Below are 16,198 nucleotides of genomic sequence, written 5' to 3' on the forward strand. Positions count from 1 at the left end.
TTTTTTTTTTTTGGTTTTTTGAGACAGGGTTTCTCTGTAGCTTTGGTGCCTGTCCCGGAACTAGCTCTTGTAGACCGGGCTGGCCTCGAACTTCCAGACATCCGCCTGCCTCTGCCTCCCGAGTGCTGGGATTAAAGGCGTGCGCCACCACCGCCCGGCTCCCATGCAAGATTTTTAACAAGGGCTGCCCCTCTGTCTTACTTTCTCCAGCCTGCCATACATGCCTGTGTCATGTCAATCAATTCCTGGGACTCCCCCTTTCTCCTGTGTCTGAGTTTCTGTCTCTCCATTCGTAAAGCGAGACCCTGCCACTACCATGGTCTGAAGTCCAGGCCTCTGCGCTCCTGGCAATCGAGGGCTCAGGAAACACAGACATTATCCTTGCCCCAAGGATGCCCCTCTCCTCCCTCCCTGGAGCAGCCTCCTCTCAGTTCCTGGCCAGGAGCACTTCCCATCATTCCCAGCCACTGATGGGAAAGGCTGAGCTAACTGCTCCCTGGGGAGGGTGAGGGGCAGAGGAAGGAGAAGGGAGAGGCTGGTGCCCCGTGCACTTGATGGGAGAGCAGCAGAGGGTCCAGGTTATCAGTCCTCTGAGGCGCTGGAGCGAGGATTCATCCTTGTCTCTGGCAGAGATCTGCTGCTCGGCTCTGCTGGCTGCCCTTCTAGGGTGGGTCCCTTCTGACTGACCTCAGGGCCTGACTGTGTGTGTACAGGGGTTGTGGTGAGGGGGAGAGGAGAACCAGGGACCAGCAGGACTGGAAGTGGGGGTTAGTTAAAGAACGCAGGGCCCCCTGCCTCTCATAGCAGACTGCAGCTCAGCTGGGCTCCGACTCACCTCCCTCTATCTAGAATCCAGTCTTGGCTTGACTTGCCTGGCTTGCTTATCTTCCTTCACCTAGCCTCTTTTTTCTCATTCACCGATGTGTGTGTATGCGTAAGTGAGTGTGTGTGTTAACACCACTATGGTTTGCGAGAGGCGGAACAAGGGTGACTTTGAATGGGTTGCAAATATGCTTTCTGCTAGGTCAGAGTGTCGAATGCATATACATACCGCTTTAATGTATGCATTAAATGCATTAAATGCATATGCATTAAATGTCTTCCAACATTGCCCTTCAAGTCCCAGCCTGGGAACATCTTGCTTTCTGTAGTCTCCATCTCACTCTGGAGTTACTGTCCTCTCTTGGCAACCTTTCCTCTGGTGCCTTTGCTGAGCTAGCCACTGGGCTGTGTTTCCCCCATCTCATGGCATCTGGCAGTCAGTCCTCTCTGGTTCTCAACGCCACTGTAGTGGAGGTAGACCAGAGAAGGTTTGGCAAAGGGACTGGGAAGTTGGCGCCCTGAGGTCTGGCTTGGGGTGGCAGGGACAGGACTAGGAAGCGGCACAGCCCCAGCCTGTCCTTTGAGCAGTCTTCCATGGCTGAACCAGTGTATAAAAGTACAAGCTAGGGGATGTGCTGGACACACAGAGAGCACCCAGTCGATGCTGGGTGACTGGGTTTTCCTGACTACTGTCCTTATGTAATATTACATTGTTTCCCCTCACTTGACGGGCAGCCCCGAGGGCACCGTCCTCTATAGCCTTGGTCTTCTCTTGTGCATGAAGCCACCACACACTGAACTTGGCTTATTCGCTCAGTGCATGAAGACATCGGTTTGTTCATTCTTATGACCCAGATGAGGACGGGCATGGAGAGATGCTACGTGAGAGAGCTCAGCCTTTCACCTCATCCGCTCCTCACACCCCTTCCTCCCGTGCACCTCTTGGAGGGTTTGGGATCACATGGTCTGTCTCTAGGCTGGGGTGGTAGAGTTGGTTCTGGGGGTGCTGCTTTGGACAGACTAGTGGTTGAGGAGGTCCGTGTGGCTCCTCACACCTGGTTTCTCACCACCCCTCTGGGGACAAAAGTGAAACTGGTGAGTAGGTTGAAGGTTTGCAGTGGGTGTGGGGTGCTTCTTACCAAGTCCAGGGGAAGGTTTTGGAGGTGCTCTGAAAGCTTCCCCCTGCTTACCAGCTTCTTGGCACCCACCTCACTTCCAGGTCTCCGTGTTCTTAGAAGTAACGGAAAATCATTTCTTAAATATGTTCGATAATTCAGCCGTGTTCTCCTAACGGTCTTGTGGCCTCCCCAGAATGCCTCATTCCTACAATCTCCTCAGCCGTCCAGGCTTTTGTGAGGTACATGACTCCACGGAGAGCCTCTGCTCCCGCTGAAGCCGAGAGGGACTTGGACCTGCCCCAGTCCACCTGGCGGGTCTGTTTGCTGTGGCGGTGTTAGTTTTATGGTCGCGCATAGGACCCAGGCTTGTGCCAGAACCACGTGTCACACTCCGGGTAGCTGAATAGCAGGACTGTGACGCCACAGGCCCGTTAGATGATATCCTGCCTGTGCACTTTGCTCATTTATATTGCTGTTCTTTGTGTTCAGTGAGAGACAGGAGGATCTTGAGTTGAAGTCCAGCCTGGGCTACATGAGGAGACCATGTCAACAAACAAACAGACACAGAAGGTGGAGATGTAGCTCCAGAGTGCTCCCATACGCCAGGGCAAACAGCCAAAGGGACAATGCCTACAGAGAACTGTAGAGAGCTGCTCTCCCTGGAGGTGCTCAAGCCCCAGGAGTCAGTGCTCCTCACAGAAGAGCGAGTGGTCCCCTTGGGGTCTTCAGCCTCCCCAGCTTCCTTCATAGAGCATGGTGAGCAATACTTACAGCCCGGGGGGGTGGGGGCAGAGACTGGAGTCTGGCAGGTTGGCCTTGCCTTCTACAGCCTCGGGGACTGTGGTGGCCTCTCCCCTTTTCTCTGGATCCTGCTTCTCCTTCTATAAAATGAGAATAATGTTCTTTTTCATTGGAGTTGTCCAAGAGCCCCAAAATTATGTAAAGGCCTCAACACCTGAACCATCGGTAGCCAGGAACTCTAAAAATCATTATGGGGGTTTTGTTTTCTAAATTCTAATAAAATCACTTGGTTTCAGAAGAGCTGGCTGTGGTAATCCATGCTTGTAACCCCAGCGCTCAGGAGGCAGAGACAGGAGGACCTTGAGTTCAGGTCTAGCCTGGGCTACGTAAGGAAACCATGTCAATAAATAAATGGGTAAATAAGGTGGGGATGTCGCTCAGTTGTTAGACTGCTTGCTGAGCTTGCAGGGAGCTCTGGGTTTGGTCCTCAGCATCACAGAAACCAGATGTGGTGGTCTACACCTGTCAGCTCCGCCCTTGGCAGGTAGAGGCAGGCAGAGGAGGCATTCGCTATCCTTGGCTACATAATGAGTTTGAGGCCTTAGACCAAAACCAAAAGTCTGAAAAGAGGGATAACTGTGATTTAAGATGCCTGAGAAACATTGTGTGATACTCTTTTGGAGACCCTCTCCCATCCTGAGCTGTACCCTCCTGTGCGGTTATGAAATGTGTGGTTTGGAACAGAAAGGGGATGGGTTGTGTCTTTTTAGGAGCATCCAGTTCTTTTACTATCAGAAGCACTGTTATTAGGTTTTAGGTTTTTTTTTGGCTGGTGGTACCGATTCACACGCAAGGCAGTTTTCAACTTGCACATTTAGTGTGTGTGTGTGCATGTATGTGTGCGCATGTGTGCACACATGTGTGTGCGTGTACATGTGGGGGGGTTGCATGTGGAAGTCAGAGGGTAACTTGGGGGTCAGTTTTGTCTCTCTACCATGTGTGTTCCATGTTTGGCTACAAGCACCCTTGCTCTCTGATTCATTTTCCCAGGCTCTCCTTCTGACTTTTTTTTTATTTTTTTATTTTATTTATTTATTTATTCATTTATTTATTTATTTGTTTATTATGTATACAATATTCTGTTGTGTGTATGCCTGCAGGCCAGAAGAGGGCACCAGACTTCATTACAGATGGTTGTGAGCCACCATGTGGTTGCTGGGGATTGAACTCAGGACCTTTGGAAGAGCAGGCAGTGCTCTTAACCTCTGAGCCATCTCTCCAGCCCTGACTTTTTGTTTTTTGAGACAGGGTTTCTCTGTGTAGCCATGGATATCCTGGAACTCACTCTATAGACTAGGCTGGCCTCCAGCTTAGAGATCCTCTTGCCTCTGCCTCCCAAGTGCTGTGACTAAAGGTGTGCGCCATCACTGCCCAGATTCCTTTTGGCTTCTTAATCTGCCTTGACTGCTTAGGTCGTTCATTCCATACTCTGTTAGTTGGGTGAACTCTTTAACCCATGTGTTAGTTCCCAGTAGAGACAGTAAGAATGTATCAGGTGGTGTGGGTTGAAAGGGGATAACAGGTGCAAGCTGCTTGTTGAGTGTTAAATGAGCTAATGAAGCATCTAGACTAGTGCCTGACTGTAGTAAACATGGCGGCATCTGTCTTGTAATGATTTCCGAGTCAGAAAAATCTCCAATCATCACCAGAGTGCAGCCGCTCTCCCGTGCATGTGTTCAGCTGACTTTCAGCCTGCTGGCTCTGGGCAGATTGGGCCATGATCTTGGGGTCTGATTTCAGACCCTGCCCTTCAACCCCCTGATTTACCTTCTGCCCGGGGTCCTTAACCTTTGCTTCCACCTCTGGTTTGGAACACATGAGGCTGAACTTGTCAGAGGTGTTGCTGGGACTCTGTGGTCTGATTCTGACTAATAGGGGCTCCTGGAGCTGGTGGGAGTAGGGAGAAGACATGTTGGCTGCTTGGGTCAGGGACAGGGGTGTCACCCAGGGAAGGCCAGTGTTGCCTTCAAAGAGGAAGCTAGAATGGGCCCTCCTGTCTGTTCTTCCCAGTGCTGATGTCTCTGTAGCCAGGAACGGGTGTAGCATCATTTGGAGATGGGGAGGTAGCATTATTGACTGCAGGGACCTGACATATAGCTGCATCAAGACCAAAGCTGGGTGCACAGTCCAATTGGTATCCCCTTTTCGGGGACATCTCCCCACAACTGCCACCATCCTTCCAGAAGCTGATAGTCCTGACTGACAGTTGATAGCCTTTGCCTAGACACTTGACTGGACTGCCTTAGAGTAACATGAAAGTTTCAGTTTGGTTGAGGTGTGGGTTGTAGTTGGCACAAGACCCTGGGCAAGAATCCTTAAAATTCTTCTCTAGAAGAGTCCACCTCTATGTCTTTGTGTGAACTGGTTTGTTCTGGAATAGCTGTGGGGCTGTAGGTCTGATGGAGGAGGGGGGGGAGAAGGCATGTCCTGTCTAGTGTGACAGGGAAACTTAGCTTCTGTTCCCTGGAACTCTCTATTCCCTACAAGTGCAGTAGTTCTCGTGTTCGAGAATGGAACCATGACCTTTTTCCTCTAGGAGCACCTAGTCTGACAGAGTCATAGCCACGCCCCTCAGGGAGATGCTGCTTGGGGCCTGATCTCCACCCGCAGGAAGGACTTCTGTAGGACAGGCAGGTACATTTTGTCCTTGCACTCAACAGGTGGGCTCTGACTTTGGGATCCCTTCCATCATCCGATTCCTAGAGAGTTCCGCCCCTCCAGATAGCCAGTAAGGAATGATCCGGACAGTCAGGTATAAGAGCAAAGATGGGGAGCTGTAGAAGGAAGGATTCCTGCAGCAAACGAGAATAACAGGAAGGCTTCCTGGGGGAGGTACCTTTCTGGTGGAGTCAGGTGTTGCCTGTGAGTCACCTCGCAAAGGGTTAACACAGAGAGGCTCCCTGCACCAGGAAGGGAAACTGAGGGTCACTCAAGAAACTTATCTCCATGCAGTCTGTATTGCTGAGGTACAGAGAGGCTCAGAGAGACCCTCACCACTGACTGGCTGTGCACAGGCCAAGTTCTGCCAACCCAGAGACATCCGCTCTCTATGGCCAGAGAAGCCCAGAGGAGGAGAGGAAACAGGACGCGTATCAGGAACGCCTTTTCCTTTTCTTTGTAACTGACCCTCATTTGGGGCTGGGGAGAGCTGTCTGCAGGGCTGGCTTGGCTGCTGCTGCCTAGAGCCCCCAGTTCTGGGTCTCACTAAGGGGTCCCGCCTCTGCTCTGCTCCTTCCTGGTCTTGCGTGGTGGTATCCCTGAGTCTTGAGGCTTGCGTCTGCAAAATGGGGTAAGACGTCTTCTCATCTGCCTGGCCAGGAAACAGCTGTCTTCCTCTCCCTGTGGGCTTGTATCACTTATTCCTGGATCCCTGAGTGGTGCACCGAGCACATCCTCTGTCTGATGGCTCAGCTGGGCAGGGCAGGGCTGGGCTGGGCAGCGCACACAGGGAAAGAGCAATATGGGAGGAATTGTGCATTAGTAGCAGTGTCTGGCTGGAGAGAAAGACTTGGGATTAGCTGTGTTTGTGGCAGCCGACGTGCCCCAAGTGATGGAATTCTGCAGGGTGCCGATTGCTGTGGATTCTAGGAAGGGCAGAGGTAAATTCAGCACCAGAGTTATTCAGAACTAGGTGTGAAGCGGCACTGACCAATTGCCTGGCCAGAGCCTTCAGGGACGTGGAAAGGGGACATCTGAGCTTGATGCTTCCTGAGAGGAGGTTGAGCTGTTTACATTAGGAGGCTGGCATTGGAGGAGTGGGGCTGGGTGGACCATGAAGGATGAGAAGAGAGTGGGGCATCAGGAAGACTCCCTTTCCTTGGCTTTCTCCTGGTTGCAGTTACTCCTTTGTGGGGTAGAAGACTACTTGTAGAAGTACGTGTGTGTGTGTGTGTGTGTGTGTGTGTGTACGTGCCGTATGAGTAGTGTGTGTCAGGGAGGGTATGTGGTAGCAGTCTGTAATGTGTGCACAGTGAGGTTAGTGTGTCATGTGCTGTGCCTGTGTGGAAATGTGAGAGTGTCTGCTGATTGCATGATTTCTCTGTGTGTGTGCACATGTGTGCATGCGTGTGTGTGCGTACGTGTGTATGCACACACATGCGTGTATGCATGTGTGTGTGTGCGCGTGCGTGTGTGTGTGTGTGCACATGACCGTGATCTGGTCCTTACATGCTGCTCGTACCTGGTCCTCCCACACACACCTGTACCGGAACTGGCCCAGAGGGACTTCCACCTCACTCGGGGCTGCAAGTGTTGCCCTAAGGACCACTGACTCATGGGAAGACAATGAAAGTGGTGGTGGGTGATTTCAGCCCTTACCTTTTCTTTTTTTTTTTAAATATTTATTTATTTATTATGTATACAATATTCTGTCTGTATGCCTGAAGGCCAGAAGAGGGTGCCAGACCTCTTTACAGATGGTTGTGAGCCACCATGTGGTTGCTGGGAATTGAACTCAGGACCTTTGGAAGAGCAGGCAATGCTCTTAACCACTGAGCCATCTCTCCAGCCCCCTCTTACCTTTTCTGTAGAGCAAATTCTCCCACTGTGGAGTTCGTGCTGCCAGTGTGATTGCCCTTCAGTGTAGTGTTGAGAGGGCTGAACAGGAGGTGCTACTCCATAGGACACAGTAGGCCCCACGAACCTCAAGAAAAGAAGAGAAATCCAGTAAGAGGATATGGAAGTGAGGGGGCTGAGTATGGTTTCCTTGTTTCTAGGGTAATTTATTCAGTCATAGTGTGGACGGAAACTTCTTGACCTATATGGGCTTGCGGTGAGAGCCTTTGCTGGGTATGGGTCTGCCCTGTGCACAGGGCAGGCAGCTGGAACAAAAAATGACCACATGTTCCAAATGTCCTCTGTGCTAAAAAGTCACCCCTAGCTTAGAACCTCTCATGATGGGTGTGACAATAAGCTCAGAAATTACCAGAACTGTGGTGCTGGGCAGCTCTCAGACATCTGGAGAAGCCAGCTCCAGCTCACTGCAGACACCATGACCAACCTGTTCCTCAGTACCAGAGCTGTCCCTTAGACTGTAGGCCTCTGTCCGCATGGAGATCCTGGCAGCAGGGGGCTCTCAGCTCCCTGACTGGCCACAGCATGGCTTCCACAGGCAGAGAGGACAGAGCCTCTGTGCTGGACCCTGTGACATCTCCTGATCTGTGAGAAAGAAAGAGGGTGATGCTTCTGAATTTGTCTTTGCATTTAATATACTGACAGACTTGGGGATGAATGAGTGTCACCTGGGTTTCCCAGAGGCAGAGGCTGGAGGAACAGGAGTTCAAGGCCATCCTAAGCTATGTAGTGATTTCCAGACTAGCCCAGAGCTGGGTTTAGTGGTGCACACTTTTAACCCTAGCACTCGGGAGGCAGATCTCTGTGAGTTCAAGGCTAGCTTGGTCTATATAACGAGTTATATAAGACAGCCAGAGTTACATAGTGAGACCCTCTCTCAAACCCCTGCAAGAAAAGAAAAAGAAAAAGAAAAAGACTAGCCTGGGGTGTATGAGACCTTATCTCAAAAAATGGAGTAAGAATTTTTCACTGTGAAAACCAGGGGCCAGCGGTCTTGTGTGTGGCCCCCTGTTGGTACCGGCTCCTCTGAGCTGAGCGTCTACTAGACACTTCCTGATGTGTAGACCATCAATCCTAACTTACTACGTGGCTAGGTCCCATGTTGCTGGTCCTCAAACTCTGTTACTGGTTCAGTTATCCACTCATCCAGAGCATTTGTCAAGCACCGACTATACACAGAGGAAAACAAGCGTGGGAGGAGGAGCCAATTCCCGGCCTTCTTTCTCTTCTGTGACTGTTGATTTTAATGGCCAACTCTATATGTAGGAACATGAGATTAAGTGGGGTCATGCTGATCAGGTTTATTAAGAACCGTGCACTCTGAATGACACTACCCTGGACTGTCTACAAAGCAGAGAGTGAGCTGAGCACAGGCATCCATTACCCTCGGCTTCCTGACTGTTTGCTGTGTGTGCAGCTGCCTCAGGCTCCTGCAGCCTCGACCTCCGATGCCTGTGAACTGAGACAGAATCGACTCTTCGTCCTTAAGGTGGTTTTGCCAGGGTGGTTTATCACAGCAACCAGAAAAGAAAGACAATGTCACTGGTGTCCCTGATAGCTGGTGTGGGTACTGAGGGGACCCTAGGGAAGAGAGAAAGGTTCTGATATGGCCGGATGCATGGTGCTACTCCATCCCACCCTCCCGCTGTGCCTATGAGTGAGGAGGGTTTGATTTGTTCGTGGAATGTCTGCCTTTGCATCCCATCTACATTGTAGGTGCCCTGGAGGCGCATAGGGCACTTGGACCTGTTCCCTGAAGGGGGTCTGTTGTTTCCTTAATGTGATAACACAGTATTGTCTTTAACGGTCTTCTCTCCTGCTGGGATGGTTACTTTCTCACCTGAGGGTGAGATGTGTGTGTGTGGCCAGGGTAAGATGATGGCATAGGAAGGATACTGCCAGCAATGCCCACTCCTGTTAAGGAGTCTATAATAGATTAGGTCTCCCTGTTATTCCCAGGGGCTGGGCGGATCGTCCTCTGTACCCTTGACACAAGGGAGGGCACCTCGGAGACGATGGGACACTGGAGTCAGGTGCCTGAATTTTTGGACCCTTTCTTTGTCCCCTTTCCTTTCTGTCTCTCCCTAACTCTTGGGAAGGCAAGACGGGCTCAGGCTGTCTCTTGGTGCCATTATGTTCAGATGCCAGGCAGCTTGGTGAAATTTGCATTAGTTTTTGGTTTGCCTTTCTCCAGGGGCATAGATCCCCAGAAGATGAGCTGTGATGTCCTTTGTTCAGGGGACAGTCTAGTCCATGTACCCCATGATTGTCCTACCCCATTTCTTCAACAGTCCAGATCATGGTCAGATTATGTGAGTAAAGACTGGTAAGTTACAGGTAAATCTGACAGAATCCCACCCATGGCCCCCAGCCCTCAGGCCTACTAGACACCACTCTATACCCAAGGGCTGTGTCAGGCCCAAGGGCATCCTTGTGAAGTTTTGAGAAGTCTCTGACAGAAGCCAGGATGGCAGAAGTCCAGGGTGCCCGTTCTAGGCTGGTTGGGACACAGTGACAAGTCTGAGCCAGTCTTCTGGCTCCAGTGTAGGAGCTGCTCCCCCCCCCCCCCCCCCCGCCCCCCAGGCTTTGGTTTCTCCACCAGGGCTGTGCTGTGACCTCTCAGGCCCCCAACTGTGGGGAGGTCTGTGAGATGAGGTGACATTTCCTGTCTCCCCTCCCCGGCTGACCTGAGAAGCAGGTGGGCCAAGCACGTGAGGCATTCCATTCCCTCACAGCAGACAGCAGACAAGCCCAGCACAAACAACTCCTCCCAGGGAGAATATCGTAAGGCCCTCAGAGTCTGTGCTGCCGCTGCCACCTGCTCCTCACACCTCCCTGCGCCCTGATGGCTGTTCTCACACCCGGGAAAGTGGGTCAGAATGTAGGGCGGCTGCGTCTGAGAAGTAATGCCCCCTTGCTTAGTCCCTACCCCACCTAACTGAGCCAATATTGCCATAGGGGTAGGAGCAGAGATGGGGCTGGGGGCAGGGACAGATGCAGGGGGAAGTGCCCCAAGTGTCTCAGCCCAGCACTCAAGGCCCCTCACAGCTAAGCCCTGCTGTGTTAAAACTCAGTTGTACATAGAGATGGCCCACGGCTCTCTTGGAACCACAGATCCCTCTCTAGCTTAGCCTGCCCTTCTGGGGTTTTCTGAGGCACTGGGGAAACTCTCCAGCTGTGTCCAGATACTCTGAATCTTTCAAACACCCAGGGACCTCAGCCACCTTCATCTTTGTGTCTGGAAACTGACCCCTGGCCTTCTTCCCCACCACACACACTGCTTTCAGGGTTTCTCTATGTTAGGGCCTGGGTCAGTATTTCATCCCATTTTGTGACTGAATAATATTCTTTTTTTTTTTTTTGCTTTTGCTTTTTCGAGACAGGGTTTCTCTGTGGTTTTGGAGCCTGTCCTGGAACTAGCTCTTGTAGACCAGGCTGGTCTCGAACTCACAGAGATCCGCCTGCCTCTGCCTCCCGAGTGCTGGGATTAAAGGCATGCGCCACCACCGCCCAGCGACTGAATAATATTCTATTGTATCTGTCTGCCACATTTAAAAAATACATTCGCTTTCTCACCGATCAGGCATTTCTCCTTCTCTGTGGCTGTGTTAAAGGACGCTACTGTGGACATCCAGGGGTCTATACCTAGGAGTGGACCCGATGGGTCACACCTGAACTCAGTTTAGCTTTCTGGAGAGGTGTCTGTTTTTCAAAGTGGCTACATCACTGTTGGCTGATTGGGCTGCATGTGTGTGTTGTGTGTGTGTGTGTGTGTGTGTGTGTGGTGTGTGTGTGGTGTATGTGTGTGTGTGTGTGTGGTGTGTGTGTGGTGTGTGGTGTATGTGTGTGTGTGGTGTGTATGTGTGTGTGGTGTATGTGTGTGTGTGTGGTGTGTGTGTGTGTGTGGTGTATGTGTGTGTGTGTGGTGTGTGGTGTGTGTGGTGTGTGTGTGGTGTGTATGTGTGGTGTGTGTGTGGTGTGTGTGTGGTGTGTGTGTGTGGTGTGTGTGGTGTGTGTGGTGTGTGTGGTGTGTGTGTGGTGTGTGTGTGGTGTGTGTGTGTGGTGTGTGTGTGTGTGTGTGTGGTGTGTGTGTGGTGTGTGTGTGCGGTGTGTATGTGTGGTGTGTGTGTGGTGTGTGTGTGTGTGTGTGTGGTGTGTGTGGTGTGTGTGTTGTGTGTGTGTGGTGTGTGTGTGTGGTGTGTGTGGTGTGTGTGTGGTGTGTGTGTGGTGTATGTGTGTGTATGTGTGGTGTGTGTGTGTGTGTGTGTGGTGTGTGTGGTGTGTGTGGTGTGTGTGTGTGGTGTGTATGTGTGGTGTGTGTGTGGTGTGTGTGGTGTGTATGTGTGGTGTGTGTGTGGTGTGTGTGTGTGTGGTGTGTGTGTGTGTGGTGTGTGTGGTATGTGTGTGTGTGTGTGGTGTGTGTGGTGTGTGTGTGGTGTGTGTGTGTGGTATGTGTGTGTGGTATGTGTGTGTGGTGTGTATGGTGTGTGTGTGTGTGGTGTGTGTGGTGTGTGTGGTGTGTATGGTGTGTGTGTGTGTGTGGTGTGTATGGTGTGTGTGTGTGGTGTGGGTGTGTGTGGTGTGTGTGTGTGTGGTGTGTATGGTGTGTGTGTGTGTGTGTGGTGTGTGTGTGTGTGTGGTGTGTGTGGTGTGTGTGTGTGGTGTGTATGGTGTGTGTGTGTGGTGTGTGTGTGTGGTGTGTGTGTGGTGCGTGTGTGATATGTGTGTGTGTGTGGTATATGTGTGTGTGTGGTGTGTGTGTGTGTGTGGTGTGTGTGGTGCGTGTGTGATATGTGTGTGTGTGTGGTATATGTGTGTGTGTGGTGTGTGTGTGTGTGTGGTGTGTGTGGTATGTGTGTGTGTGTGGTGTGTGTGGTGTGTGTGGTATGTGTGTGTGGTGTGTGTGGTGTGTGTATGTGTGGTGTGTGTGTGGTGTGTGTGTGTGGTATGTGTGTGTGTGTGTGTGCTGGGAAACAAACTCAGGTCCTTTGCAAGAGTAGCAACTGATCCTAACCATGGAGCCGTATCTCCAGTTCTCTTTGGCTTTCTTGATAGTAACTCCTTTAGCATAAATATTTGGTTTATTTTTCCTACCTTTAGTTACTCGTGATTTTGGTGTCAGATTTAAGAAATTATTGCCTCTGGGTGATAATTTGGTACACCTTTTAATCCCAGCACTCAGGAGGCAGAGTCAGGTGGATCTCTGAGTTCAAGGCCAACCTGGTAGTGAGTTCCATAACAGCTCAGACTACATGACGAAATACTGTCTCAAAAAACAAAACAAAGCAAAGTTATTGCCAAATTCAAGGACGTGAAGATTTACATAGTTAATAGTTTCTTTAATAGTTTCATGGCAGTAGTTTTTACGTTTGGGTTTTGGTCCATTTTGAGCCAGTTTTGTGTGAGGTGTGAGGCAGGGGCCTCATCTCATTTCCTTGCATGTAGACCTCTAATCCTTCAGGTGTTTGCTGGAAAGACTATTTTAGCAGGTGTGGTGCTTCACACCTATAAGGTTGAGGTACGAGGACCTGGAGTTTGAGATCAGTCAGAGGTACATAGAGAGGAAGAAAGGAAGGAAGGACAGAAGGAAGGAAGGAAGACAGAAAGAAAGAGAGAGAGAGAGAGAGAGAAAGAAAGAAAGAAAGAAGAAAGGCTGTTCTTTCTCCTCACCACCTTGCTTTAGCTCTCTTGCCAAAAATCATAAAAATGCCATAATTTGAATATAAATAAATATAAATTGCCGCAAATATATGGGTTTATTTCTGTACTGTTAATTATCTTTTATTGGTCTGTATGTCTTCAATACCATACAACCTTAATCACTCCATCGCTAAAATAACTTATTGTTTTTAATTATGTGTTTTTCTGTGTATGTGTGTGCAGGTGCTTGATGAGGCCAGAGGAGTCAGGCAGCCCCAGGACTGGAGTTACAGGTGGCTGGGAGCCACATGATGTGGGTGCCGGGGTTCAGCTCAGGTCCTCTGGAAGAGCACTATGTGCTCTGAGCCACTGAGCCAGCCCTTTAGCCCCCTTAATCACTGCAGCTTTGCAGCCAGTTTTGAAATCAGGAGTCTAAGGCTTCCAGATTTGTCCTATTCTTTTCAAGATTGTTTTGGCAATCCTGCTCCCTTGAATTCCCCTGTGAATTTTAGGATCGCTTTATGATAGGCATTCCCCGTCTTAGGTTCCAGCTGGTCTGCGGCAGTAGCAAATGCCTCAGAATTTTAAATTTTATTTCGTTTTCGTCTTTCTTTCTTTCTTTTTTTTTTTTTTTTTTTTGGCAGGATTTCTCAGTGTAGCTTTGGAGTCTGTCCTGGAGCTCGCCCTGTAGACCAGGTTGGCCTCCAAGTCACAGAGATCCATCTGCCTCTGCCTTTGAGTGATGAGATTAAAGGTGTGGGCCACCACCGCCCAACTCAGGATTTCAAATTTTAGAATCATGTATCTGACAAGACCCAAGCCCCCTGTCTATTTTAGCATGTAGCAGAAAATCCAGAACGTTGCTAAATTTGGCAGTAGAAGAAAAGATAGCGTGGCAGACAAAGCAATGCTTTACCCCAAGATGTTGGGACCCTACCAATTCCTTGGAGCCTCTGAATGCTGTGCAGTGGGGCCATGGGTGATGATGGTTACAGATGGGCTTCAGGCTGCTGATCGGATGGCCTTAAAATAGAGAGATCTCTCTGGATTACCCATGGGCCCCGTGTCATCTCAAAGGTCCTTAAAAGGAAAGTGAGGGCAGATCTGAGCGATATAGTATAGTGAGTTCTCTGGCTTTGAAGGTGGAGGGTGGAGGAAACTTCTAGAAGCCAGAGAAAGTGGGAAACAGATCTGCCCCTAGAACCTCTAGAAGGAACCAAGGACTGCTGGCTGCTGACATCTTGATTTTAACCCAGGGATGCCCACTTTGAACTTCTGAAGCACAGAACTATAGATAAATAGTTATTTGAAGCCATTGAATTTGTAATAGCAGTCGCAGAAAATGAGTATGAAGGATTTGGGGACCATGGACAGCCCCTTCTGTGCATTTGGCTGGAAGTGGCATGTAGCATTTGTACTCCCACAGGGTAAAGGGAGATGCTTGGCATCCCACACATCCAGCCTCAGCGAACCAGAATCCTGGTGCCATGGGAGTATCTATTACATCTTTGTTGCCTGCGGCACTTGTTTCTATATTCTAGTCCATTCCATTTCATTAAAAAACAAACACTGAAGATGGGTGTAGTGGCACTCAGGAGACGGAGGCAGGAGGATCTCTGAGTTTGAGGCTAGCCTGGTCTACATAGTAAGTTTCAGGACAGCTAGAGCTACGTTATGAGACCTTGTCTTGAACACAATCAACCCCAAAATATAGTCAGGCATAGGAGCGCACGCCTCTAAACCCAGCACACGGGAGGCAGAGGCAGTAGGATCACTGTGAGTTCGAAGACCTGCCTGTCTGTTTTGTTAGTTCCAGGCCAACCAGGATTACATAGTAAGACCATGCTTCAAAAAAAGATCTCCCTGTGTGTTTAATGTATGTGCTTGTGCACATGTGTGAATGTGGAGGCCAGACGTCAGCCACAGGTGTCTTCTATCAGTCTTAGTTTTTGAAACAGGGTCTCTCACTAAACATGGAGCTTTCTCTGAACCCAGAGCTCTTTATGTAGGCCAGATCGTGTGGCCAGAGACCCCCCCCCCACCTCAGAGACCCCCCCCCCCACCTCAGGATCTGCCTATCTTTGCCTCCCCAGTGCTGGGGTTACAGGTGCACACTGCCATAATCAGCTTTTATGTTGGCACTGGGGATCCGAACTCAGGTCTCATGCTTTTGAGGCAGGAGATTTATCACAGAGCCACCCCTTTGTCCTCTAATATTTTAAATATAGTTCCTAACCAACCCATGAGTTGCAACCTCTGGTTTGGACAATGCTAATCTCCAGCACCTCTTCTGCTCCGGCTTCATGGACCACAGGCTATATCCTGGGCACAGGTGATTGGGCCAGGGGGTGGGATACCTAGCCAAAGCTGACCAATCAGATTCCTCTCCTGGGAATTTGGAATTGGGCCATTCAGTCAGTTAGCAGCGGGAAGCTGAGTGAGAGGCAGGGTGGAAACAGGGTTGGAGTGTGAGTCACATGCGAGCCCAAAGGATGGAGGAGCAGAAAAATCCCTGAGTAAGCGGAGCGCGCTGGTCCACAGAGACAATGGAGCAGCCGCACAGACAGCCTCGCAGCCAGGAGGACCTGCAGCCCCAGAAGGAGCGGTGGAGACAGGGAGATACAGCTTGAGGCTCCGATGGCGTCCCCATTCCCAGCCCCGGCCCCAGCGCATCCTGCCTGCTCATCCTTCCCGTGAGATTTTGGACCTCCTCTTCTTTCTCTTGAGTATCCCTAACCTTCACCAGGAAGGACACTGCTGGCCTTTCTCTTTGGGGAGCCCAGCTGCTGTGACGGAGGTTCAGGTTGTGGAGTACAGGCAGGGCTGGGGGTGGGACCAGATGGAGCTGCTCAGACCTTCAAGGCTGGCTGGGATCATGGGTTTATGTTCAATTGGTGCCCGCCATAGGCAGAGAGGTCTGTGTGGTGTTGCCCATGTGGGGCCCATGGAGCCTCTCCACCCCCCCCCCCTCCGATAGTTAGGGGTAAGAAGTGGGTGGAGTTTTGAGCGGCGGTGCTTAGGTGCTTGCAACGACGCCAGGGACTGGCTGAGCCTCATGGGTGACTGCTTCCAGCCTCAATTTCTGCATCTTTGAAATGGGGTTGTCCGTGATCAGCTTTGTCCTGGGAAAAGTACTTAGAGGCATGAGTGGAGAATAACAAACACCGGCCGAGAGTGAGGCAGCTGGTCTTGTTGTTTGAGGAAGCCGCAAGAGTCCTGACTTCCTGAAGGAGGTGGCCCCGGGT

The 16,198-nt window shown here is 50.6% G+C and overlaps 1 protein-coding gene across 4 annotated transcripts in view; it reads left to right on the plus strand.

Moving 5' to 3' along the window:
- LOC121458738 (beta-arrestin-1-like) overlaps positions 1 to 16,198 on the plus strand; it is a 69,316-nt gene that overhangs the window by 28,019 nt on the left and 25,099 nt on the right. For 2 of the 4 annotated variants that reach the window (XM_041668046.1, XM_041668048.1), the window contains exon 1: positions 15,409 to 15,646. The exons of 1 other annotated variant lie outside the window; for it this stretch is intronic. In XM_041668046.1, coding sequence (XP_041523980.1) covers positions 15,591 to 15,646 — 56 coding nt within the window. In that variant the 5' untranslated portion in view covers positions 15,409 to 15,590. Of the gene's footprint in view, positions 1 to 15,408; positions 15,647 to 16,198 lie in introns of those variants that run through there. One more of the 4 variants, XM_041668045.1, reaches the window with a different exon arrangement.

This window comes from Microtus oregoni, unplaced genomic scaffold (genome assembly GCF_018167655.1).
Source record: "Microtus oregoni isolate MIOR12 unplaced genomic scaffold, Mior012 000018F_ref0000195, whole genome shotgun sequence".
Classification (NCBI taxonomy): Eukaryota; Metazoa; Chordata; class Mammalia; order Rodentia; family Cricetidae; genus Microtus; species Microtus oregoni.